The following is a 25626-nucleotide window of genomic DNA, read 5'->3' on the forward strand; positions in this document are numbered from 1 at the left end:
TTACAGAAATGTGCCACCACACATAGTTTTTGAGAAACTGCTAAACTATTTTCCAAAGCACCGGCACCCGTTTAAGCGGTGTATGAGGCTTCTAGTTTCTCCACCGACGCTTGTTATTGTCTGTCTCTTTGATCATATCCATCCCAGAGTATGAGGTCGTATCTCATAGTAATGTTGATGTAGATTTCCTTAATGACTAACGATGTTGAACATCTTTTCATTTACCCACAGGCCATTTGTATATTTTCTGTAGAGAAATACCTGGTCAGCTTCTTTGGCCATTCAAAATTGTGTAACCTTTTGCAAGCAGGCAGTCGTGAGTTCGATCCCTGGTACCGATAAAAACGAAAAAGACAAAAAAATAATAATAAAATAAAAAATAAAAAATTGTGTAACCTTAGCCAGGAGTGGCGATGCACTCCTGTAATTCCAGCACTTGCAAGGCTGAGGCAGGAGGACCACAAAACTCAAGGAGGATCATTCCAGGCCAACCTGCTCTGCATAATGAGATCTTGCCTCAAAAAAATGTGTAACCTTTATAGCTCTTAAAGTTACATATTCCAAATACTAGTTCCTTACCCGACCGACACAGGACTTGCAAAAAAGTTCCATTCTATAGGTTACCTACTTTCTTTCTGATGCCCTTTGAGACTCAAAGAGTTTTGTGTTTTGTGTGTGTGTTTTTTTTTTTTTTTTTTTTTTTGTCTTTTTCCTTTTTATCGGTACCGGGGATCGAATTCACGACTGCCTGCTATACAAGGCAGGCACTTATGCCGCTGTGGCTCAAAGATTTTAAATTGTGATGAAACCACATGTATCTTTTTGTTTCCTCCTTTATGCTTTCAGCATCATAGCTAAGGAACCACTGTTTAATCACAGGGCACAAAGAGTCGCTCCTATATCTAAGAGCTGTAGTTCTAGCTCTGCACGCACTTCTTTTTTAATAAGAAGCTACACACAAGCCAGGCTTGATGGCACATGCCTGTAATCCCAGGATGCTGGGTTGCTAAGGCAGGAGGATCACAAATTCGACCTCAGACAACTTAAGAGACTTAGGGAAACCCTGTCTCAAAATAAAAAAAGAGGGGTCAGGGGGTTAGCTCAGCAGTGAGGTCGTGAGTTCAATCCCAGCACCCCCCCCAAAAATCTGAAAATGGTATTTGACTTTTAGAGCTGGGGATTTAAAGCGTGTGGTCATGAGTTTGATACATTAGAAGGGGGAAGGAGAGAGGAGAGCAGAGGAGGGACAGGGGAGAAAAAGCGGGAGGAGAAACTCACCGAACTCATAGAAGTGATCACTTCTGGCACAGGGAAAGGGGAGGGAGGTTGGGTTAGGGATTGAATGGGAATTTGAGCTCCATATATTTCAGTATTGTTTGGATTTACTTTTCCGAGCATGTTTTACCCTGACAATTCAAACTCATTAACAGCATTTTTATTTTTTTATTTCTTTTTTTCGTTAACAGCATTTTTAAAGGATTCAAGATGGAGCCAGAGTGGTGATACAGGCTTGCAGTCCTTGCCACTGAGAAGGCTGAGGGGGTGGGACTGCTGGAGCCCAGGAGTTGTAGACAGCTGTGCGCTCCTGATCCCCATCTCAGTTTTGTTCTGTTTTGAGACAGTCTCTCTGCCTCCTGAGTGCACCACCACGCCCAGCTTCTAACTCAGTTTTTTAAAAACTGAGGCCCAAGCCTGTACTCCCAGCACTCAGAAGGCTGAGGCAGGAGGATCACTGAGAGTTGAAGGCCTGCCTGGACCGCATAGTGGACCCTGTCTCAAAGCAAAAAGAACCAGAACCGCTTTAAATTGTAAAAGGCATTTGCCATTCGTCTGGATTGGAGAAAGGAAGGAGGTGAGGAGCAGCAGGGAAGGGGAAGGCTGGAGAGGGACCTGAGGACAGACCAGTCCCTGTCATCTTTAAGGGGAGGATGCCCTGATCGGATCTGTATTTTGGGAAATCACTGTGGGGCTGGGGGGTGGAGGGAATGAAGGGGCACCCGTTAGGTATTGAGGCAGAAATCCAAAGGTGACGATGGTGGGGGAGCCAGATACCGCACGCCTGTCATCCCGCACTCTGGGAGGCTGTGGCAGGAAGGTCTCAAATTCGAACCCAAACTGGGCAACTTGGCCAGCGCCTGCGTCCGAGCAAAATAAAAAAGGGACGAAGATGCGCTCGGCGCGGGCGCCCTGCGCCCATCCCCGGGAAGGGGTGGGAGGTGGCCGGAGGCAGAGGGCGGAGGAGCGCTCGCAGGGGAGCCCTCAGCACCCGGCGTACCCAGGGGCGGCCCGGGAGGCGCACGGCCGGGGCGGGGCCACCCGGGGCCGGAACTTTCCGCGCCGCCGCCGCGTTCGCCCCGGGACCCCTCGGGGGAACCCCGGCTCCGTTGCTAGGGGGCGGTCCCGGAAGTGACGCGCCCGGGGTTTGTTGACAGCGGAGGCGGCGGCGGCTGCTCGCTCCTAGTCGTAGAAGCCGGATCGGGGGAGGGGCCGGGCCCGAGCCCCGGCACCTGGCGGCCCTCAGCCCAGCCGGCGGCCCTTGGGGCGCGGTAACAGCCACGGGGTCCCCGCCGTGACCGCTTCCCTGGGCGCCAGCCCTCGGCGGCCCAGGCTCCGCCCCGCCGCCCCCAGTCTCCCGGACCCCGGCCCTAGAGCGACGAGGTCCCAGCTACTCCCGGCCCCGTCCTCCACTCCTCCTCGCCGACGAAGCATCCTGCCCACTCCCCAGCGCGGAGGGCGGCCGCATCCCAGGGTAGGTCCCGGACGCCGGGCCACGGGTGTACCTGCGTCCCCTGCTCCCCGCCTGCCTCTGGGCCTAGGCATTGCCGCTGCAGCCCCTTGCAGACTGGGCTCCACCTCGGCCGGGGTTGGGGGCCCCCTTCTCCACCTCTGCCGCCGGGTCTGACTAGCGTGCCCTGAAAACTGAGCTCCCTTCCTGCAAAAAGCAAATGACGCTCCGTTGGGCGCCCCTACAAGATGGGGGAATCGAGGTAGGGCTGGGAAGGCCAAACTCTGCCCCTCCTACCTGTTGGCTGAGCTGAAGTTCTCCCAGAGCCCTGCAGCTCAGGGATGGCGTGGGATTTGGATGGCTCCCAAAAGGGGTGACAAGGTGCAGGGGAAGCCACTGGGTGGGAAGGGGAGGAGTGGGGTTGCACCCCGCAGGCTGGGGAACCCGATAGGTGATAGGTGAGTCGAAAGTGAAACTGTAACTCTTGGGGGGTGGAACTTGATTTCGCTGCCCTTTGACCCGAGCTGCCCATGATTGTCCGTCTTTGCCTGTGCCTCTGAGTGAACTGGGTTTTGAGGGGCACAGGGTGACATGAAGCTCCTATAGGATGATTCTCCACACGATGTGCAAACTGGCTAGAGGGAGCATGGGAGCACGGGGGACGGTTTTGAAAATGCACAAGCGAGATTATGCTTAAAGCAGTATGCGGCTGTCACTGAAGAGGGCCTCTCCACTTCAGTTCGCTTGGCAAATATCATGCAGAGTGTAGGGTGGTAATAAGTGTCATAGAGAAAAGTAAACCGCAAAGGTCTGTGGGAGAGGGCCAGAGACTGAGGTCACCTTTATATGGAAGGCTACCTGAGACCATGATGTTTGACAGATGAGTGTGGGAGCCAGTGGTGCAACAAGCTGGTGGTAGAGCATTTATCAGCAGGTGCAAAGGTCCTGGGGTGGTATGCGTAGTGGTTTTAAAAATCAGCAAGAGAACAGAGGGCTGAAGCATGATGAAGGAAGGAGGTGAGGAACGGTTAGCCAGGAAGTCAGAACAGTTGGAAGCAGATAACAGAGAGGAGTATGTCAGGGGCAGGGACATGGTCATGGTGCAGGGAGTAAAGGCCACCCTTTCAGAATTTGCTTGTCGAAGTGTCTGGTGGCTGGAAAAAATACAGATTTGTTTTAGATGACAAGTGGCCATTGTGCTCTAGCTTTGTGTCCTAAGTGCCCTTTTCCCATCTTTGTAAAAACCATTGATGAAATAAAAGCCCCTCCCCCAAAGCCCACCATGGAGCACTGCGCTGTCAGTTCAGCCAGCACCACCCCGTGGGCGCCTCCACGTGGGCCACAGGCCTCTGTTCCTGCGTCTGTCTTCTCATTTGTAAAATCGGGTCGTTGAGAGAAATGAGAGCTTGCGTGGTAGGGCTTAGCCTGGTGCTTGGTGAGTTAGCGGGCGCAGTGGTGCCAGTAGTGTGGCAGCGAGGAGTCCTCCGTGTGTGTGTAGGATGAGGGGGCAGGGACTTCCCAACAGCTGCAGCCTCATCTCTTGCAGGGAGGAGCGGGGCTTGCTCCTGGGTTTTCTCATGGCGTTGGAAAGCAGGGGAACAGAGCGGGGGTGTGGCAGGGAATGCCCTGGAGACAGCTCGTGAAGGGCAGGGGACGCTGGGCCCAGATGTGAGACTTCGGTGTTAGGGTGCCTGTGGCCGTCCACAGGTGGAGGCTGTGGATAGCTGCGGATTCCGGAAGGGCTGCCCACTGTCACCTGGATGGCTGGCGGAGCAGTTGGGCGGGCCAGAGGGCTTGGAAAGGAAAGCTCCAGGGGCTGAGGATGTGTCTCGGTGCTGGAGCACTTCCTTACCCAGTAGGCTTGAGGGTCTGGGCTGGGGCACATGAAAGAGAAAAAAGAAACAAAGGCCAGCGTGCTGTTGGGGCTGGCCTCGAACTCATGGTCCTCTTGCTTCGGCCTCCTGCATGCAGGGAGCCCGTGGGGAGGGGGCTGCTCAAAGCCCTGAGGGTTTTGCTTGGTTTCTGCACTGGGCCTCCACCAACTTTGTTCCTGAGCTGTGAGTTCAGAGACCCCTGATGGGCCATCTGTTTGGAGGCCAAGGTCAGACCTGGTGGTCCAGCAACCAGAATTGTCCTCGTGGATGCACACTTAGAAATTCTTTACCTCCCTTTCTCAGCCGCTCCCTCAGCAGCCACACCAGGCAGGGGCTGTGCCCAGCACAGTGACAGGTAAGAGCCAGGAAGACACTAGGCTGGAAAACGCTGCCTGGGGACCTCACGGAGCTCTGGCTGCTTTGCCACCACTCACCTGTCGCGCCTCATGCCATAGAGGCTCATAGGTTACACGGAGTCCTTTCCCTCTGTGGCAGAATTAAATGACAGCAGCCCCTGGGGTCTTCCTCAGCCACACTAGGTCCCCAAGCTGTGGGGACACTGTGGAGGCTGAGGCACAAAAGGCACGGGTGAACTGAGGTGGGGAGCCGGGTACTTGTAGATCCCCTGTGGGCCAAGTCTGGGCACCACTTTAACCTGTAGACTGTTCCTCTGGGAAACAGCACATCTCGAGTCCCTCTGAGGGTCTCTGTGGCGTCTGTGAGAACGAGCCTCCAAATGCTAAGCCTTGAACTTGGAATGCGACAGAACCGGGATCTGTTCTCACCCACGTTGGTCCCCGGCAGGCCACTCAACCCCAGCTACTGCCCCTGTAACTGTGGGTTACAAGAACTCCAGGCCAGGTGTGCTGGGCACAGTTTAATTCCAGTGCTTGGAGGCTGAGGCAGGAGGATCGATGTGAGTTCAAGGCCTGTCTGAGCTACATAGTGAGAGCCTATTAAAAAAAACAAAAAAAACAAACCTGAGAAAATGAACCGAGTGTTGAATACTGAGTGGAATTCTTAGCATAGGCTTGGTGTGCAGCTTGAATACGATCATTAATAAGTCTGATCGCAAGATTAGAACCCAGGCTGGTGCCTGGCCTACCCCACAGCCCCAAAGCCTTCCTGTGCTCTCTCCCTCTCCATTTTATGGTATTTGCTGGCACCAGCAGCCACCTCGGGGAGCTCTGTGTTCCTCGCTTGTTCCATTTCAGCACCTTCAGCCCTTACCCCGTGCTGCCCACTCACTGGTCTCTGCAGACACTGCGGCCAGGCGGTCTCTGAGCCTCACCTGTGCCCCATGCCTCGAGAATCCCATCATCACCCCGACTCCTGACCCAGTGTGATCTGCTCTGCCTGGGAAGGCTGCAGCCTCTGTCAATAGGGAATTTGTCTGGTCCTCCACCTCGAAGGTTAATATTTCATAGGTGGGCACTGCTCCAAGGCCCAGGCCTGGCTCCCCCAGCCTCTTGGCCCCTGCGTGTTGGGGAACCTGTGTGTGTGGGGGGGCTGATTTTCCTCTGGATCTCAACTCTCTTTCCCCTCTCCTGCTTGGCGGGATGGATGGACCTCTTGGCCTGGCCCAAGGTTTGGGTCCTTCTCCATCTCTTTGGAGGTCAAAGCAAGTGGGCCAGCAGTCTCGACCTCTGACTGCCACTGGAGGTCATTCCTGCAGTGGCAAAGGTGGGTTCTGCTAGATGCCACATGCCAGCCCTCCAGACAACTCTGGGACCGGGGCGGGGGGGCAGGCTGCAGGCTTGATTTGGTCCAGCTTGACAGTCATGGCTCCCAGCTCAGGGCTGGGGGAGGAGCCGCAGATGAATTGTTATACAAACGATTAATTCGCTCTGAGCCCAGGGTGCACTGACTAGTTGTTTTATTGCTTAAATAAGAGACTGTACCAAGGAAAGCGCTGCACGGTCTGGAAATGCCAGCGTGCCTGTGGTGGCCTCTCTCCTCTCCCACGGCCCTTTCCCCAGGATGCCCTAGGTACGGAGTGACCTAGCCAGGGGGAACCTGCAGGGAAGGGATTCTCCCTGTGCTTTCACCTGTGAAAAATCAGGGTGCCCTCTGTCCCCACTTCCTAGACTTCCAGATGGCTGATATGAAGCCTGCAGCTACCTGTGCACAAGTGGCAGGGTGTTCCAGCCCCCAGGCCTCTCAGCCTCGGTGCCAGGGTGTGGGATGGCTCCCGCCTCCCCCATCTCGCCCCAGCCCCGGGCAGCTGCTTGTCACTGCCGTAGGGAAGGCAGCAAGTGGTACCCTTTGCCCAGTTTGTCTTTTGGGGGCTTTGGGAACTGACATACCTGAGGACCGGAGCAGGGGCACAGCAGCTTCCCCGGGCACCTGGTTCACACTGGCAGCTCTTTCCATTCAGTCACGCAGTTTCAGCTGTGGGCACAGAGGCCCAGTCCGCGGGCTCGCCCTCTGCAAGCCCTTTGTGACCCAGCCACAGGCATTTGCTGAAGTGGTCAGGCCCGCTGGCGCTCAGGGTTTCCTTTGCTCTTGGCCAGCATTCCTGGACCTGGGCCCTCAGCCCCAGCACCCCTCGCCCCACACCCCCTCTTCCCTGCTCACATATCTCCTCCTTCCTGGAGGCTGATCCCTCCTCCCCCGCTATCAGGTAACCGGGATTCATCTAGGGGGGCATCTCTGAAATGCCCCCCACTTTTTGAGACCAGGTCTGTAGTTCAGGCCGATCTTGAACTGGAAGAGCTCCTATGCCATGCCACCCTGCGTGTCTCAGTTGCGTGTCTGTAACCCTGCAGAGCCCAAGTGTCCCTGGAGGCCCGGACCCTGCCACTCCTCGCTGGAGCGAGGTACTCAGAAGCTGGTTGCTGAGTGCCCAGCACCAGGAAAGCCATGCCAGGGAAGAAGCCTGTCCCCGGCAGGTCAGGGGTGGCTTCCTAGTGGAAGTCACCTTGCTACTGGGACACAGGACCAGCTGAGCAAGAGTAGAGTTCAAAGGCAGTGTGGGCCGGATGCTGCCTGGAGGGGAGACCTGGATGTGGGGGCAGGGCTGACAGTGTTGGGAGGAGAAGGGGAAAACCAGTGAGGTTCAGATGGGCCCAGCTGAGGAGGATGGGCAGAGCAGAGGTCTGAAGGTGCCAGAGGCAACCCCGGCCTAGGCCTTCTGCCAGGCCAATTGGAATAGGAGTCTCAGGGGACCACGTCGCCTGGCAAGCTGCTGCTTCTCTAGAGGAGATACTACTGAGTGCTCACAGACCTGGAAGTAAATGAAGGTGGGGCGCCTGGCCCGACCAGGCCATCGGCGCCCCACTCGCCGTACCTCCCTGGAGGGTTTCGCCGCATGGCCAGTGTGACAGCTGGTGCAGTGGGCCTTGTGGGAGGTACCAGGCCGGGAGCTGGGCGGGGGTAGACGCTACCCTGTGTGGGTAGAAGAAGGTGATGAAGATTTGATGAGAACCACTGTCTTAGCCAGGCGCAGTGGTAATCCTAGCACTCAGGAGGCTGAGGCAGGAGGATTGCCATGAGCTCAGGGGTGGCCTGCTGAGCTACAGTGAGTTCAAGGCCAGCCTGAACTCCATAGTGCGACCCCATCTCAAACAGTGAAAGAAAGGATGGCTGTCTCTGAGTGACTGCTCGGCGCCAGGTGCCTCGTGCTGTGTGACCATCACGGTGCTGTGGACCAGGGATCGTGTTGTCCTCTTTTCGACAAAAAGACCCAGAGGCGCGGAGAGGGGGGAGCCGCTTGCCCAAGTCCACCTGCTCAGAGGAAGGTCTGCCCCCTGCCAGCACATGAGGGGCTCCCGCCCGTGGTGCAGTGCTGGTGGCAGGGGCCCCACTCTGCATCCCCATGCATGGCCGTGGGGTGCAGGAGCCCTCCGGAAACTAGTGCCTCTGGGGTCAGGAGAGCCACTCCAAGTCCCAGAGCTCCTGTTCCTCCCTGGCCAATGGGACGGAACCCATACTGGCCACGTGCTGACTGCTGGCCCAAGCCTTGCGATTCCTGGGCGTCACCTCTCCTACACATCGGCCCCACGAGGGAACAGATCTGGCGAGCCTGGGAGTTGGCGTGGGTCTGTCTGACCACAGAACCTGCACTTTGATTTGCTGGCTTGTTTATGGGAGGGTCTCTCTGCACAGCCCAGGCAGGGCGCCTTCTGCCTCAGCTTCCCCAGTGGCTGAAATAACAGGTACATATAAGCCTAAGGCCGTGTGTTATCCTGTACCGTGTAGGGACACAGACTACAAGCCCGTCCTATGTTCACTACAGATATGTTATTTTTTCACATATTTTGGACCCACGGCTGCTGGCATCCACGGCTGTGGAACGGATGCGTACATCATGAAAGGTGCACCAGAACAGGCTAAAGCTGTCCCAGCCCTCCCAGAAGCCCCTCTGCCCACCTGCTGCTTCCTGCCTGCCCCCAGAGGGTGGTACCACCCCACTCACGGCACAGATCAGCTCCCCCTCCCCCAACACTGATAGAGACCCTGGTGGGAGAAGTTGTGACCAGGAATTAACTCCTGGCTGATCTACGCTCTGTTGTTTCGCTGGTTGATTTCAAGACAGGGTCTTGCTCTGTTGCTCACACTGGCCTTGAGTTCCTGGGCTCCATGGCTCTCCTGTGTCAGCCTCCTGAGGCGCTGAACTGGGGGAACTGCCATGGTTGGCTGAGATTGTTCTGCTTCGCCTATTTGACTGTAAAGTTTCACTCTTTGTTCTTTGAGGGAAGTGGTATATGCACTGTTGGCTGGATGATGGCTTGAGGAGCCCTGAATCCTTTTCCATGTGAACCCCTTGGGGCTATTTTCTTACCTTTCTGGGAGGAGGTGGGAGAGCTGCAGTTGAGCCCAGGCCCTTTGCACTGAACTACAGCCGCAGGTTTTTATTGTTATGTTTTATTTTGAGACAGGGTCTCACTAAGTTACTGCACCGTCCAGGCTGGGCTGCATCAGCCTCCCGGAGTGTGAGGATCCAAGGTTGTGCCACCCTCCCCCGCTCATTTTCCTACTGTTTCATTGAACCCTAATACACATCTGAAAATGCGCCTCGTGAGTGTTCAGTGAGAATTTACCTGGCCCAGCCTGGGGGCGTGAGCCTGTTTTCACTCAGGAGGCTGAGGCAAGGGGACCCCAAGTTCCAGTCCAGCCCAGGAAAATGCCTTAGCCAGGTCCTGTTTTGAAATAAAAAGTAAACAAGGGCTAGGGTGGCAGCTCAGTGCAGAAACGCAGAAGCACCAGGTTCAGTCCCAATAAATAAAGCAAAATGAAATGAAAGACTGTGCCTGTGAGGCCTCAGATAAAAGACGAGGGGCGACCGGCCGGGGATGGCTCCCGGCAGCCTCCCGGGCACCATGCAGTCGTGGTCCTGGTCTCCCCACTTGGGAATTTGTGAACCTCTCAGGAAGACCCCGTGCCCAGCCACGCCCACTCTTGTTTCTGGCTCCCTTCGTCACATGCTGAGAGGAGGTCCCCGAGCCACTGACCACAGCGCCTGCTCTTTGGTCAACGACATTTTGGTTCTTTTTTGTTTGGGGCTGTTGTACACAGCCCTGCTGTGAACCTTCTAGAGTAGATCTCTGTGCACACTTCTGGTTTTGTTTTGTTTCTGAGACAGAGTCTCGCTCTGTAGGGCAGGATGGTCTTGAACTCACTGTGTAGCCCCTGCTGGCCTCAAATTCACAGCAATCCTCCTGCCTCAGCCTCCCAAAGTACTGGGATTTCCTGGCATTTCTGGCCAATTTTAAAATTGGATCATGTGTTTTTTTTCTTTTCAGACTGATTTATAGAAACTATCTATATTGTGTATTTAAACACAAGTCCTCTGGGCCAGGCACAGTGGCACACACCTATAAACCCAGCACTTGGAGGCTGAGGCAGGAAGATCACTGCAAGTTCCAGGCCTTTAAACTACCTAGTGAGACTGTGTCTCAAAATACAATCCCCCTCAAAATTATCAATCACAAGTCTCAGCAGTGTATATTAATGGAAATAGCCTATTTCTTTTTTTTTTTTTTTTTTTTTTTACACTTTTTTTTTTTCTTTTTTCTTTTTATCGGTACTGGGGATCGAACTCACGACCACCTGCTTGCAAGGCAGGTGCTTATGCTGCTGAGCTAAATCCCCAGCCCTGAAATAGCCTATTTCTCTCTCTCTCTCTTTTTTTTTTTTTTAACAGAGGTCTTGGTAATTGTGCGGGCTGACTTTGAACCATGATCCTCTTGCCTCAGTCTCTTAAGTAGCTGGGATCATAGGTCTGCTCCATTGCATCAGTTTCTTTTTTTTAATGATATTTTTTTCCTCTTTCTTTATTTCCTCCTCTCCTGGTACTGGGAATTGAACCCAGAGAATGTGAAGACACTTCTTCCCATTTTGATTTTCTTTTGAAACAGGGTCTCACTGTGTTCTCAGCTGGAACTTGCAATTCTCCTGCCTCAGGCTCCCAAGTAGCTGGGATTGTACATGTGTGTCACCGTGCCCAACTCTTTCTGGTATTGTTTTTGCTTTATGGCAGTGGGAATTGAACCCAGGGCCTTTGCACAGAACCACATCCCCAGAACCCCCTCCTTTTAAGCATTTTTAAATTTTTTATTTTACGACAGTACCTTGCTAAGTTGCCCAGACGGAACTTCTGATCTTCCAGCCCCTGAGTGCCAGGGTTACAAGCATGTGACACCGCATGGCCACTGGCAGTCACCTTTTTGTGACTCAGTAAAGCTCAGCATTCTGTGGGTGAAGCAGATTCTGCTGATCTGTCCATCGGTCTGTCAGTGTTTGGACGGTTCCCCTTTTCACTGCTGGGGACGGTGCTGCGCTGAACACTCGCGCATAGATTTCTGGGCAGACCACGTTCTGTTCTCTCGGGGGCTTTCATGTTTAATCATCTGCCCTGAGATGCAGTAGAAAGAGCTCAGTAGCAGTGAGTGTGTGCAGGTTGGAAAGTTCTCTGCACAAGACGCTGAGGCACAGCCATTAAGACTTCAGAAGTGGGGCTGGGGATTTAGCTCAGCGGCATAAGCACCTGCCTTGCAAGCAGGCGGTCGTGAGTTCGATCCCCGGTACCGATAAAAACGAAAAAGACAAAAAAAAAAAAAAAAAAAAAAAAAGACTTCAGAAGTGTCATGACAGGACAGTAATCAAATAACAGATTCAAACAAACAAAAAAAAAAGACTTCAGAAGCGTCGGGTAAAGTTCCTGTTTGTCCCAAGCAGGGGGCCTGGTACACCTGGCCACCCAGAGGCATTGCGCAGCAGAAGAATCTCTGGACAAGGCCACTTGTTTTTTGCAGGTCTGGTCATGCATGCATGTTAGTGCAGCAGAGAGGGACAAGAGAAGAAGCCAGGCCGGGCGTGGTGGCACAGGCCTGTAATCCCAGTGCTTGGGAGGCTGAAGCAAGAGGATCTCCACAAGTTCAAGGCCAGCCTGGGCTACCTAGTGAGTGCAAAGCCAGGCTAACCTGCAAAGTGAGTCTGTTTCATAAATGAATGAATGCATGAATGAATTATAAGTCCTGGCCCTGGCTCATGGAGCTGCTCATTTTCTTGGGATGTCCAGGGTCCTGGTTTTTCCTAGACACAGGGTGGCTGTGCCAGTCCCTACCTGTAGGTCACCTAGCTCCTCTTCAGTTCCCCAGGCGTGGCTCCTCCAATGATCCCGTGAGAGCTGAGGCGTCACTGCTGTCCTGGAGTGGCCGCCTGCTGCCCCCAGCATGGCATCTGACACCCCCGAGTCCCTGATGGCCCTCTGCACAGACTTCTGCCTGCGCAACCTGGACGGCACCCTGGGCTACCTGCTGGACAAGGAGACCCTGCGGCTACATCCAGATATCTTCCTGCCCAGTGAGATCTGTGACCGGCTGGTCAATGAGTGAGTGGCCCCAGGGACGGGTGGAGGCGGAGGCAGAGTAAATGTGAACCCTACCTGCGGGCACGAGGTGTGTGTGTGCACCCAGATGCCTGCGGCTACAAAGCAGTGGTATATGCATTCCACAAACGTGTGTGTACCTGAGTGTGCACATGTAGGAACAAGTGCATGTTACACACTCATCTACTGCAGCACACGGAATGTGCATGGGTGCCTTTGAGGATGAGAGAGTGTGTAAAAATGTGTAGTTCACTTTCTTATAATCCCAGCACTCAGCAGGCTGAGGCAGGAGGATGGCTGTGAGTTTGAGGCCAGCCTGGGCTACATAGTGAGACCCTGTGTAGAAAGAAAGACAGACAGACGGAGGAAAAGAAGAGAAAGAAAGGAAAAACGAGGCCCTGTACCACCAGGTCACCCCGCGAGCTACCCTTAGATCCTGGTCCCTTGGTTCCCCTGATCTTGCCTGCTCTGGAGTGAGGCCCCAGTCAGGTCCTGGGAGGAGACAGAAGGAGGTGGCTGCCGCAGGTGATTCTGCCAGGCTGTAGGGCGGAGGCCTTGCGTCCCGGGCATGCCTTGAGTGGGTGCCCATGTCCCAGGTATGTGGAGCTGGTCAGTGCTGCCTGCGCCTTCGAGCCGCATGAGAGCTTCTTCAGCCTCTTCTCGGACCCCCGCAGCACGCGCCTCACCCGCATCCACCTGCGCGAGGACCTGGTGCAGGACCAGGACCTGGAGGCCATCCGCAAGCAGGTGAGGCTGCTGCCCCAGGGCGTCAGGCACAGCGGGTGGTGGTGGCAGCAGCGGCGGCGGTGGCACTGATGGGGCCGTGCCCGCAGGACCTGGTAGAGCTGTACCTGACCAACTGTGAGAAGCTGTCCGCCAAGAGCCTGCAGACGCTGCGCAGCTTCAGCCACAGCCTGGTGTCCCTGAGCCTCTTCGGCTGCGCCAACATCTTCTACGAGGAGGAGAACCCAGGGGGCTGCGAGGACGAGTGCCTGGTGAACCCCACCTGCCAGGTGCTGGTGAAGGACTTCACCTTTGAAGGCTTCAGCCGCCTGCGATTCCTCAACCTGGGCCGCATGATCGATGGGGTCCCCGTGGAGTCGCTGCTGCGGCCGCTCAGCTCGCTGGCCGCGCTGGACCTCTCAGGCATCCAGACGAGCGACGCCGCCTTCCTGACCCAGTGGAAGGACAGCCTGGTGTCCCTCGTGCTCTACAACATGGACCTGTCAGATGACCACATCCGGGTCATCGTCCAATTGCACAAGCTGCGGTGAGCAGGACAGGGAGGTGGCAAGGGTGGGAGGGCAGGGCCAGGCCGAGGACAGAAGCGGAAGTGAGTCCATCACTAGCGCCCAGCCAGGTGCCTGGGAAGGGTTATGGTGGCCCAGGCTTCCTGCTCCATGTAGCAGGAGCCAGGTCCTGACCTCTGGCCCCCACCAGGCACCTGGACATCTCCCGCGACCGCCTCTCCAGCTACTACAAGTTCAAGCTCACGCGCAAGGTGCTGAGCCTCTTCGTGCAGAAGCTGGGGAACCTCATGTCCCTGGACATTTCTGGCCACATGATCCTGGAGAACTGCAGCATTTCCAAGATGGACGAGGAGGCCGGCCAGACCAGGTGGGCACTGGCGCTGGGCTGCTGCTGCTGTGCGGGACACACATGCAGCCCCCACCAGGGCCTCGAGGTGCCGCTGAGGAAGCAAGCCAGGCCCCACCTCCGGGTCTTCTTGGGTCCCTTGGTGCAGGCTTGAGGTGGCCCTGAGGATGAGGAAGGAGAGGGAGGAAAAATGGCCTCTAGCTGGCCCTGAAAGCTCATTCACCCGAGTTTGCCAAAGGCCTGGGGACCCAGCAAGGGGGACAGTGTGTGCGAGTGGAGCTTTCCTGGACCAATAGGACCATAGTGTGACAAGATGACACGTACGTGGCACACATTTGTGATCCCAGTGCTCTGGAAGGCTGAGGCAGGAAGAAGCAGCCAACCCGGGGATTTGGCAAGAGCTGGTCTCCACATAAAAAATAAAGAGGGCTGGGGCTGGAGCTCGAGTGCAGGTGGAAGCTGAGTTCAGTGCCAAGGAGAGCGAGAGGACAGCCATGTCTGTGTGGGCCAGGAGGCCATGCTGCAGATCGGTCGGTGCCAACCGGGAGCACACTTTACAGCTACTCCAGTGAGAGCTGGTCCTTTTGTGACTGCTGAAGTCTGAAGGCATCGTGACCTAACTACAGTGGCCAATAACATTTTCCACAAGGGGCAAAGCCGTCCCTCCTGCCCCCATGGTTCCTCCAAGGGACCTTGCCACCCTGCTATCTGGAGGTGGGGTCTGTGTTCCCCTCCCTTAAAAGGAAAAAAGGAGGGTGAGGCTGGAGGGTGCAGGAGAGAGCCCATCCAGTAAGTGGGGCGTCACGCCCTGTGCACCCCGAAGCCCTGATCCCTGCATGCTCTTCCCTAGCATCGAGCCTGCCAAGAGCAGCATCATGCCCTTCCGGGCTCTCAAGCGGCCCCTGCAGTTCCTCGGGCTCTTCGAGACCTCCCTGTGCCGCCTCACGCATATCCCGGCCTACAAGGTGAGCGTCGTGGGGAGCAACAGGAGGAGGGACCCAGGGATGGGCAGGCAAGCCCCAGGCTGCAGCACCCCGTTTCTGGGCCGGGGACCAGGCTGAGATCTGGGGACGCTGCCTGTGCCCCTCACCAGGTGAGTGGTGACAAAAACGAGGAGCAGGTGCTGAACGCCATCGAGGCCTACACAGAGCACCGGCCTGAGATCACATCGCGGGCCATCAACCTGCTCTTTGACATTGCGCGGATTGAGCGCTGCAACCAGCTCCTTCGAGCCCTGAGGGTCAGTGCCCCCCGGAGGTGCCCAGCCCCGTGCCTCCCACCCCTGGGGAGATACTCAGCCCATTGCCTTCCCACCCCTGGGGAGGTGCCCAGCCCTGTGCCTCTCTTGTGCCCCCCACCCTTGGGAGATGCCCAGCCCTGTGTCCCCACCCCTGGGGCAGGTGCCCAGCCCTGTGCCTCCCCATCCCCCAGGAGCAGTCGGCCCAACCCAGCCCTGCCCGCACCCTGCTTGCTCCTGCATGGCAGTTGATGGTGCTGTCCCATCCTGGTCCCCTCCTGTCCTCCGTCCACCCTGGCTCACGGTCCCAGGTCCTCACCATCCTGGAGGAGCTGCCCACACCCCTACCTCAGGCCAGATCCATCACATTCTGCCCTTGGGCCACCGGGCCCTCTTTCCCACAGCTGGTCATCACGGCCCTCAAGTGCCACAAGTACGATAAGAACATCCAGGTGACAGGCAGCGCTGCCCTCTTCTACCTGACCAATTCCGAGTACCGCTCCGAGCAGAGCGTCAGGCTGCGCCGCCAGGTCATCCAGGTGGTGCTGAACGGCATGGAATCCTACCAGGAGGTGACGGTGAGCCCCAGTCCGGCCCCCTCCACCCTGGCCCCCAGAACCCAGCCCTCCTGCAGCCCCTTGTCCTTGGCCACCCCAGCCTCTGCCACCCCATTCAGGAGAGGCCTCCAGCCTCTGGGCCCATCAAAGATACACAATGTCCAAGAGCCATTTTGTTAGGAAGTAGGAAAGCTGGGGGGCTGGGTTGGGCTGAGCTGCAGTGTCCTGCCCTGCTTAGCATGATGCAGGAGCCCGGGTCCAGCCCTGAAGCCACACCTGCCAATAGAAGTAAGAGCTCTGTATTTTAGCAAAAAAACATTTGAGCCAGGCGTGATGGCGCACACCTATAATCCCAACACTCTAGAGGCTGAGGCAGGAGGATCACTGTGAGTTCGAAGCCAGCCTGGGCTACAAAGTGAGCTCAAGGCTAGCTAGACCCTGCCTCCAGAAAAAAAAAAAAAAAAAAACCTGTAATTACAGCTATCAGAAAAAGAAAGAAAGAAAGATCATCCATAAGCCCACCACTCAGATGTAGTCACCATGAATGTTGGTTGTCTGTGGTTCTGAATTTTAGTCTGTATGTTCAGGGTTGGTAAGCAGTAGCTGTTGTAACAGGGACATTTCCTTCAGCACTGTCTTGTGAACACCTGTCAGGTCGGCAAACATGGGTTTTTAAATTTTATTAGGACATGTCTTCAGTCAGTGATGCCCACTCTCATAGGGCTGGTCACGTATGAAACACCTCTTAACTGTTCTGTACCCCCTCCACCCTCCACCCTTGGTCTCCTATCAAACGTATTTTTGCCACACATTTTTTAAATATTTCCTTTTTGATCACAAAGGTTTAAGAGACCTCGTGGTTTTCAAAACAAGTTAGAGGAGCATCTGTGGGAGTGCCCAGAAAGTGAAAGTCATCACAGCCCTATCTTCCTCCCCAGGAACAGCTGGCAGTTGGATTTCATATCTGTTGACTTCAGCCTGCCATTCAGTGTCCTCTTTGAAGGAAAGGCCACTTAGTGCGGCCTGGAACCCAGAACTGTTGCCAAGCCCCACCCCCATGACAGAGTTGCTGACTCAGCACGCAGAATTAAACAAATTCTGCTTCTTTTTTTTTTTTTTTTTTTTTTAACATTTAGGCTTTTTGAGACAGGGTCTCACTATGTAGTCCAGGCTGGCCTCAGACTCACTGTGTGGCCCAGAGTGATGATGACCGATGATCCTCCTGCCTCAACCTCCCAAGTGCCGGGATGACAGGCATGTGCCACAACTGCTGCCTGCCAGATGTCCCCTGCATATGGCTAAGTGGACCAATCTGATGCCTTTTCTGCACACTGGCCCCAGGAGGGAGAAATCTAGAAGGACTCACACCAGACTGTGACAGTGATTACTCCTGGGGATGAGATTGGGACTCACTCTGCTCATGGAACAGCCTGTGACTTTTTTTTAGAGTGAATAAGTATTATTTATGTATTATTCTGTCTTTTTGAGACAGGGCCTCTCTATGCAGTTCAGGCTGGCCTTAAACTCACTTTGTAGCCCAGGCTGGTTTGGAACTCATAGTAATCCTCCTGCCTCAGCCTCCCACATGCAGGGATTACAGGAGTGCACCACCACACCTGACTTATTTGTAAAATTTTCGTCAAAAACGTGGGGCTGGGGCTGGGGATTTAGCTCAGCAGCATAAGCTCCTGCCTTGCAAGCAGGCAGTCGTGAGTTCGATCTCTGGTACCGATAAAAACGAAAAAAAAAAAAAAAAAAAAAAAAAAACGTGGGGCTGAGAGTAAAGTACCTGCCTAGCACGAATATGGCCTGGAGCCCAATTCCCAGTGCAGGAAAAACAGTATGTGTAATAAGTAAATGTTGGGGGGCTGGGGATTTAGCTCAGCGGCATAAGCGCCTGCCTTGCAAGCAGGCAGTCATGAGTTCGATCCCTGGTACTGATAAAAATGAAAAAGACAAAAAAAAAAAATTAAGTGTTGGAAGAACAAGGTTAACAAAAGAGCGTAAACTAGGAGCCATTGTGAAAAGAAACGTCCGATGGCAGGAAAGCCCTCTGTGCCAGGTGTGGGGCACATGCCTGCAATGCCCACACTTGGGAGACTAAGGCAGGAATGAGGCTACACAGTGAGTCCTAGGCCAGCCTGCACATAGCGAGGCCTTGTCTCAAAAAGACAAAAAATAATTAAATAAGCAAGCAAGCACTGAGAACACGGTGAAGATAAAGTTTTAAAAAAACAGCTGGGTTTTGTGGCACACACCTGTAATGCCTGTTCTTGGGAGGCTGAGGCAGGAGGATCACGAGTTCAAGGCCAGCCTGGGCTACTTAGGAGACCTTGCTCCAAAATGAAAATAAACCTCCCAGAGTGCAAACAGCAAGCAAGGGTGAGAAGCACCCAGGGCCTTCATGCACTGTTGGTGGGGCTGTAACTAGCACACCTGCTCTGGAAGGCAGCCCAGCATTTCCTAGTAAAGCCAAAGACCTGGGAGGCCCATCAGGAGCGTATGCCCTGGGGCAGCCACAACATGGCCTGGAGGGTGCACACATAATCTCCATGCTGGTGGTCAGCCATGCCCACACCCCCATCAGAAGGAAGGGGATGAGTGACAGCCTTACATAGTGGAATACTATACTGTGGTGAAAAGTGAGAATATCTCAGCTAAATGTAATCACAATAGCTCTTACAGTCATGTTGCACAGAGAGAATAAGCAGAAGGGACCGAGGTTCTCAGAGTAGCAGGGAGGCGGACACTTACAATCGGGAAGGATATAGGAGGCTTCTGGCGCTGGCAGAGTATTCCCAGCCCAGGTGGTGGTTCACGGGTGCACACCCTGTGATTTTTATAAAAAGCACACATTTGTGCTTTTTATAGCCTCTATAAATATTTTACATTGTAAAGTATTTTTAAAAACCAAGCCTGGGTGCTGGGGATTTAGCTTAGCGGCATAAGCACCTGCCTTGTAAGCAGGCAGTCTGAGTTCGATCCCTGGTACCAATAAAAAATGAAAAAGACCAAAAAAAAAAAAATAACAATAAAATAAAAACCAAGCCTGTAGCCTCCCTCCCAGGAAGCCCTCCTGGATCACCCCCACCCTCACTCCCTCCGCTCCGGGGACCCCTGAGCCTCTGGAGAGCCTCACTTGGCCCGTGCCCCGCAGGTGCAGCGGAACTGCTGCCTGACCCTCTGCAACTTCAGCATCCCCGAGGAACTGGAGTTCCAGTACCGCCGCGTGAACGAGCTCCTGCTCAGCATCCTCAGCCCCACACGGCAGGACGAGTCCATCCAGCGCATCGCCGTGCACCTGTGCAATGCGCTGGTCTGCCAGGTGGACAACGACCACAAGGAGGCCGTGGGCAAGATGGGCTTCGTCGTGGTACGAGATGGCGGGCCTGCTGCACACCAGAGTCCTGCGGGGGGCTGGGGCCATGGGTCACCTCCTTAGACCCTGAACGCTGTCACAGCCAGGGTCAAATGAGTGTGGCTGCCTCATGCCAGCCACAGGGGCCGAGCGCTGAGGCGGAGCTGGGTGCCTGTCTTCCGTCACTGTCCCCTCCCCAGTGTGTCCTGGCCCCAGGCGGGTAAATTCCTAGCCTGAGCCTGGTGCGTGGTGGGAGAGGATCAATATTGCTGGCCAGAGGAAGGTAAGGACCAAGGCAGGCTGTGTGTGGCGGGGCACACCCATGATACTCACACTCAGGAGGCTGAGGCAGGAGGAGCGCCATGAGTTGGAGGTCTGCCTGGCCTCCAGGTAGTGCAAGGCCAGCCTGAACTACACAGAGAGGGCCTACCCCAAACACCGAAACAGAAAAAGGCCTAAGGTATACCTCATCTCTCTTGTAGTCTCTGGGGAAACTGCCCAGAGTGGGGACAGGTGGTGCCAGTCAACAGCAGTCAGCAGGGAGGAGCCAGGGCATCCCTCAGGCCCCTGCTTCCAGTCCCAGGATCTGTGCCTTGGGCATCCTCCAGTCGCCTCCCCAGGAGACTCGGAGACTTGATCTCCCAGGACACACTCACCGGGACTGTCCCGGCCCAGGCCTGGCCTCCTTACGCTCTCTCCTCTGCCTGCAGACCATGCTGAAGCTGATTCAGAAGAAACTGCTGGACAAGATAGTAAGTGGGGGCCCCAGGGTAGCCCCGGGCTGGAGGCAGCTGGGCACACCCTGAGCCTATGCCTCTCGCAGTGTGACCAGGTCATGGAGTTCTCCTGGAGTGCCCTGTGGAACATCACAGATGAGACACCCGACAACTGCGAGATGTTCCTCAACTACAGCGGCATGAAGCTCTTCCTGGACTGCCTGAAGGTAGGACGCTCGGCCCGGCTCACTGCTCCAAGGCTCCCCGTGGCCCGCTGGGCCCCGACTGCTCAGTCCTCACCCAGCAGGCTGCTTCCCTAGGCTACGTCCTCGTTCCCGCTGGGACTCCCAGAAGCCAGGCCCTGGTGCTTGGTAACTAGATCCGAGCTGGAGCTCAGCTCCCTCCTGTGTGCACCAAGCTCTCCCGGGCCACAGAATCCAGGGGGGCAGCCTGTGTGCTGCCTCCCACTATCTAATTGGAAGGGCCAGACAGAAGCCTATAAAACCTCCAGGTTAACAGCACCAGACACTTAAGTGTCTCGGTACTAACTGAGCAGCCCTGTTTGGTCTCGTGTTGCCAGGAATTCCCAGAGAAGCAGGAACTGCACCGGAACATGCTGGGACTCCTGGGGAACGTGGCAGAAGTGAAGGAGCTGCGGCCTCAGCTGATGACTTCCCAGTTCATCAGTGTCTTCAGGTCAGTACCAGTCCCTTTCCCTTTTTACCCTGGCTACCAGGATGCTGAGGGCAGTGGTGTGTTCAGCTGTGGTGACAGGCCTACATTCTGGGTGCAGATGTCACCTGCTTTCGAAAATATGGTCCCTTACTCATTCAAACCTGCAAAATGTGCTCCTCTTGTAATTGTATCTTAAGTAACTTCAAATCCCTTTTAGGAATCTGAGTGTAAACAGTAAGTTATAATGAGATAGGCTCCCAGCATCAGGTTATGAATTGTGATCCAAGGCAGGCAGGGTAGCACACGCCTGTAATCCCAGCTCTTGGAGAGGCTGAGGCAGGAGAACTGAAGATCAAGCCTAGTCTGGGAAATTCAGGAACTTACCAAGACCCCATCTGAGAATACAAAAGGGCTGCAGATGTAGCTTAGCGTGGCGGTCCTGACTTCAGTCACCAGTCCTGCAAAACAGAAATAATAAATAAAAATAAATTTCGCTAGGCATGGTGGCACATGCCTGTAATTCCAGCATTAGGGAGGCTGAGGCAAGAGGATATTCATGAGTTCGAGGCCAGCCTGGGCTACATAGTGAGTTCAGGGCCAGCCTGAACTACATAACAAGAACCTGTCTCCAAAAGACAACAGTCCAGCAAGTTCCCGGAGCCTGCCCCACTCCTTCCCCTGTAGCAACCTGCTGGAGAGCAAGGCTGATGGCATCGAGGTGTCCTACAATGCCTGCGGAGTCCTCTCCCACATCATGTTCGACGGGCCGGAGGCCTGGGGCGTGTGTGAGCCCCAGCGGGCGGAGGTGGAGGAGCGAATGTGGGCAGCCATCCAGAGCTGGGACATCAACTCACGCAGGAATATCAACTACAGGTGCCTGGAGAGGGGAACCGAGTCCCTGGGTGGCTGGCGGGCCCCAAGAGGTCTATCCCTGCTCACCAGGCCCAGGCCATACACAGCTGAGAACATGGGACCCTGGCACAGACTCCCAAAGGGAAATGACACTCGTCCTCAGCCCACCTTCCCTGCAGAGCCCGGCGGGCACTCTGGGGTCTGAATGCCCAGGACCTGGGCCTGTCACCTGGCCACTTGGTTCATGGCACTCTGGACTGATGGGTCCCAGAGTGGATGCCAGGAGCATGAGGCCTCGCTGGTGGCTCCCCTAAATCTCCAGGCCCAGGCTACACCCAGCAGCCCCCCGGAGTTCCCAGCAGCAGTGACCCCAGGGTGGCCCACAGAGGCCCTTGCCGGGGTCCCCAGCCCTCTGCCCTGCGATGGCCCTGCTTACCCCGTCTCTGCCCGCAGGTCCTTCGAGCCCATCCTCCGCCTGCTTCCCCAAGGCATCTCCCCTGTCAGCCAGCACTGGGCGACCTGGGCCCTCTACAACCTCGTGTCCGTCTACCGTGAGTCCCTCTGGCCTGGCCGCAGCTCCCACAGCTGTGCCCTGGGGAGCTGTCACCACCATGGCGCAGCCCTCAGCTTTCTGTCACCAAGAGTGGCCTGGCGGGGGATACCATTGTCCAGATGCCCAGGAGACTTTCTTAGTGCCACCGCCCTGCTCTGGTGACAACTCAGAGCTCACGCTTGAACCGCACTGCAAGTCCTGCTTGCCCAGTGCCAGCTTCACAGGGTGGTGTTTTGTTAATAATCAAAGCCACATGCCACCCTCTCCCCTGTAACACACACACACACACACACACACACACACACACACGCAGAGGAAGGCCGAGACAGGAAGATCATCAGCTTAAGGCCCCCTAGCCTGGGCAATGGGGGAATACGTAGCTCTGGGGTAGAGCATCCCTGGCTTTATTCCCCAGTGCCCTAGAAACAAAGCAAAATACACAAATCAATGCTGGTCACAGATCTGTTGGATCTGAACATACGGAAACAGAATTTGGGATTCTGTGTTTTACTTACTGATTTGAGGAAGTCTTTTTTTTGAGGCAGGGTCTCACCCTTGAACTTATAGTGATCTCCTGCCTCAGCCTCCTGAGTGCTGGGATTATTGGCATGTGGCGAGTCAGGGCCCATCTCCCCAGGCTGCACAGATGTGACCATGACTGTCCCCCTCCCTTAGGGCGGTCCTCAAGCAAGGGTGGGTTTCTGGGGCGGAGCTGTGGAAGGCCCAGCCCTTATCAGCTCTCCGCCCCTGCTCACAGCTGACAAATACTGTCCCCTGCTGATCAAGGAAGGTGGAATGCCCCTTCTGAAGGACATGATTAAGATGGCGACGGCACGGCAGGAGACCAAGGAGATGGCCCGGTGAGAGAGCACAGTGCACTTCACAGTGGATGCCTGAGCTGGGCAGGGAGGGCACAGGTTCCCAGCGGCCACTCTGGCCTGAGTGTGGCAGTGGACAGTGTACGGCTCTCCTGTGGGGCCGCCCAATCACTCAGCCGTGGTGTGGCAGGAAGCCAATGGCTGAATGTTAGGGACACGGGTCAGCTTCCCATCCTGGTATCCCAGCAGAGCCCACCCTCTTCTCTCAAGCATTAGCAAGTCAAATCAGGACTTATCACAACCAAATAGGACCCAGCGGGGCAAGGCACACTGGGAGAGCAGAGGGGCAGAGTGCCAGGAGGTTACCCAGAGGGGCCGTGGGCTCCGTGCTCAGCTCCTTGGCCCAAGAAAGAGTCGGGCAAACAGCTGGGCGAGATGGCACGTTGCCTATAATCCCAGCACTCAGGAGGCTGAGGCAGGAGGATCATTGCAAGTTTGAGACCAGCCTGGGCTACAAAGTGAGCTCATGGCCAGCCTGAACTGCATAGAGACCCTGTATCAAAAAGAAGGAAAAAGGGTCAGTGAGCAGATCAGCGAGCAGGCTGGAGTGGCCTGTTTGTCCAGCAGGTTTCTAAATGCGGACTAAACATGGGCCCTGGTTTTCCCATCTCTCTACACTCAAGAGTCAGGAAGGCCGGGGCTGGGGATTTAGCTCAGCAGCATAAGCACCTGCCTTGCAAGCAGGCAGTCGTGAGTTTGATCCCCGGTACCGATAAAAAGGAAAAAGACAAAAAAAAAAAAAAAAAAGAGTCAGGAAGGCCCTGTCAGGTCAGCAGGAAGGAGTGACCTGCAGCGCACACAGCCGGGCTCCCTAGCTTTTGTCACAGTCCGAGCCTGGGCCTGGAGCACAGGGCCATGTGCAGTAACAAAGCTACGAGTGTCACCTGTGCTGCCGTTACTGTGCTCCCCAGCGCATGGGTTGAGGGACTCCTCTGAGCCCAAGGCTGGCGACACAAGGGCTTCCCCATCGTGGTGTCCCCGAGCAGCTGGGTCTCCCAAGTTTCCGAAGCTCTGGGCAGCCTGGCTGGCAGCCTTCTCGGCTGTCCTCCAGCCCTGTCCCCTGTATCCCCAGCAAGGTGATCGAGCACTGCAGCAACTTTAAAGAGGAGAACATGGACACGTCCAGATAGAGGCCTCCACCAGCTGCCCGCTCTCCGTGGCCCCGCAGGACGAGGAGACAGAGGGGACTTTTGCACAACCGACTCTTTTCCTTAACGTTAGTGAGATATATATATATTATATATATATTATTTTTTTTGGTTAGGTAGTGTGGAGTTTTGTGTGTATGATTTCTGTACAAAAGCAAAGGGGACGCCCTGAGCCCCTGCAGCTCCTCTGCCATCCCCAGGCCAGCCCCAGACATCGCCGCCATGCTCCTCCTCCTGCCCTGGCCACCTCGATGCCTCTCGTGAATGGCCGGCCCTGTCCCAGTGAACTCGGCCCCAGGCTGGCTCTGGCACAAAAAGCCACCTGAGCACCTCTGAGATTCCCACCTGGGGTCCCAGGTGTGGCTGATGGGGTTTGGGGATTGAACTAACCCCACGGGTCTCCCTAAAGCCTTGGTGCTCCTAGCTGTGGGCCATCAGGGCAGGACACAAACCCATTCCGAGGCCCCCCAGCACCTCTGAGGGGCAGGGCTCTGGCCAGACCTGCCTGGGCCACGCTGCTATGGAGGCTGCCTCTGAGCCTCCCACCGGCCCCAGGCTGCTGACGGCCCCAGCCCTGGCAGCCAGGTTTCAGGGGCGGCGCCACTGCCCCTCTGCCAAACCCACCCGGAACCTGCCGAGCTCCGGAGTCAGCGTCTCCTGGGGCCCAGGGTTCAGAACTCACTTGCCCTGTGCCCTCTTCTGCCCACAAGCGCCAAGATGCAGGGCACCCCACCAGCAGAAATGAGCCTGAGCCTACCCTGCTCACCCCGCCACCTGGCACTGTGTCCTAGGCTGGAGCTCAGAGCTGTTTCTTGTGGACAGCCAGGTGGCAAAGAGCCCAAGTGGCATAGGCTAGGGGAACAGAGCTGCCCTGGAGGGGGCCCCCCGTGGCTCTGGCCTCCCTGCCGCTTGCAGGTTGCTGGATGCAAGGGTGCCTCACCCTCCAGGTGGGAGCGGCCTCTGCTTCCCATGCGGCCACAGGGCCCCTGCCATCACCCTCCATCCCTGGCCCGCCAGCCCCAGGCAGAGCCCACACCGCATTGCTTCACAGCCCTGGGCCGGAGACACATCTGTGCGTGGGGATGTCACAGAAATACATTTTTGTCAAAGTGCACAGGACCAGCTTGTCTTTCTTGTGGAGGGGCTAAGGGGGAGGTTCAGAGGGGGTGAATAGGTGGGGACATACTGGCAAGGGACACTGTGTTCGGTGGCTTTGTGTTGTCTCACCCACAAGGACAGGTGGCAGGCAGGGGTTGAATCTGTCCTCCCCCTTCTCTTCATGCCTCTGAGGTTGGCCAAGACTGAGAGTGCCCTGCCGAGTGATGTGTGGGCACAGCAGGCACCAGCCCCAGTGACCTGAGCAGGGGGGAGGTGCCACCTGCAGCCACAGGGTCAGGGAAGAGTAAGGCAGTGGTGCCAAATCAGAGAGGGAGATGAGGCTGATGTCCCACATGCTGGCTATTACTGACCCCAGAGGGGACTGCAGAGCCAAGCCTGGCCCTGGGCCCAGGAAAGTGTCCAGCCCGGGCATGAAAGGAGCCAGGGGGAAGATGGGGCACTGGGTCCTGGGGTTAGGAACTGGGACCCTGGCTTTCCCCAGCATGGCTCCCATTTATACTTGTAGAC

General features: G+C 55.8%; 1 protein-coding gene and 1 long non-coding RNA gene across 5 annotated transcripts; one reads left to right on the forward strand and one right to left on the reverse strand.

The window, feature by feature from the left end:
* Positions 1–1429: 1429 nt before the first annotated feature.
* On the reverse strand, positions 1430–3195 carry LOC106027914 (uncharacterized). Its single transcript, XR_001201497.2, has 3 exons — positions 3023–3195; positions 2781–2932; positions 1430–2135 (listed from the first exon to the last, which is right to left on the reverse strand). It is a non-coding gene; the product is annotated as an uncharacterized LOC106027914 (long non-coding RNA).
* Zer1 (zyg-11 related cell cycle regulator) lies at positions 2285–25114 on the forward strand. 4 transcript variants are annotated; one of them, XM_013153522.3, is made up of 17 exons: positions 2285–2749; positions 11856–12030; positions 12193–12433; positions 13027–13177; positions 13264–13700; positions 13871–14047; positions 14877–14991; positions 15120–15266; positions 15668–15835; positions 18978–19193; positions 19889–19930; positions 20002–20121; positions 20475–20590; positions 21254–21442; positions 21875–21972; positions 22732–22834; positions 23925–25114. In XM_013153522.3, exons 3-17 carry the CDS (start codon positions 12276–12278, stop codon positions 23980–23982), a joined length of 2295 nt encoding a protein of 764 aa, XP_013008976.1. In that variant the 5' UTR covers positions 2285–2749; positions 11856–12030; positions 12193–12275; the 3' UTR covers positions 23983–25114. The 4 variants fall into 4 exon arrangements, with proteins under 4 accessions (XP_013008976.1, XP_013008975.1, XP_013008974.1 ...); XM_013153521.3 differs by having other exon boundaries at positions 2288–2749; positions 15668–15841; XM_013153520.3 differs by having other exon boundaries at positions 2288–2749; positions 11856–12001; positions 15668–15841.
* The last annotated feature ends 512 nt before the right edge of the window (positions 25115–25626 follow it).

This window comes from Cavia porcellus, unplaced genomic scaffold (assembly GCF_034190915.1).
Source record: "Cavia porcellus strain 051 isolate PalLab524CR breed Dunkin Hartley unplaced genomic scaffold, mCavPor4.1 scaffold_49, whole genome shotgun sequence".
Classification (NCBI taxonomy): domain Eukaryota; kingdom Metazoa; phylum Chordata; class Mammalia; order Rodentia; family Caviidae; genus Cavia; species Cavia porcellus.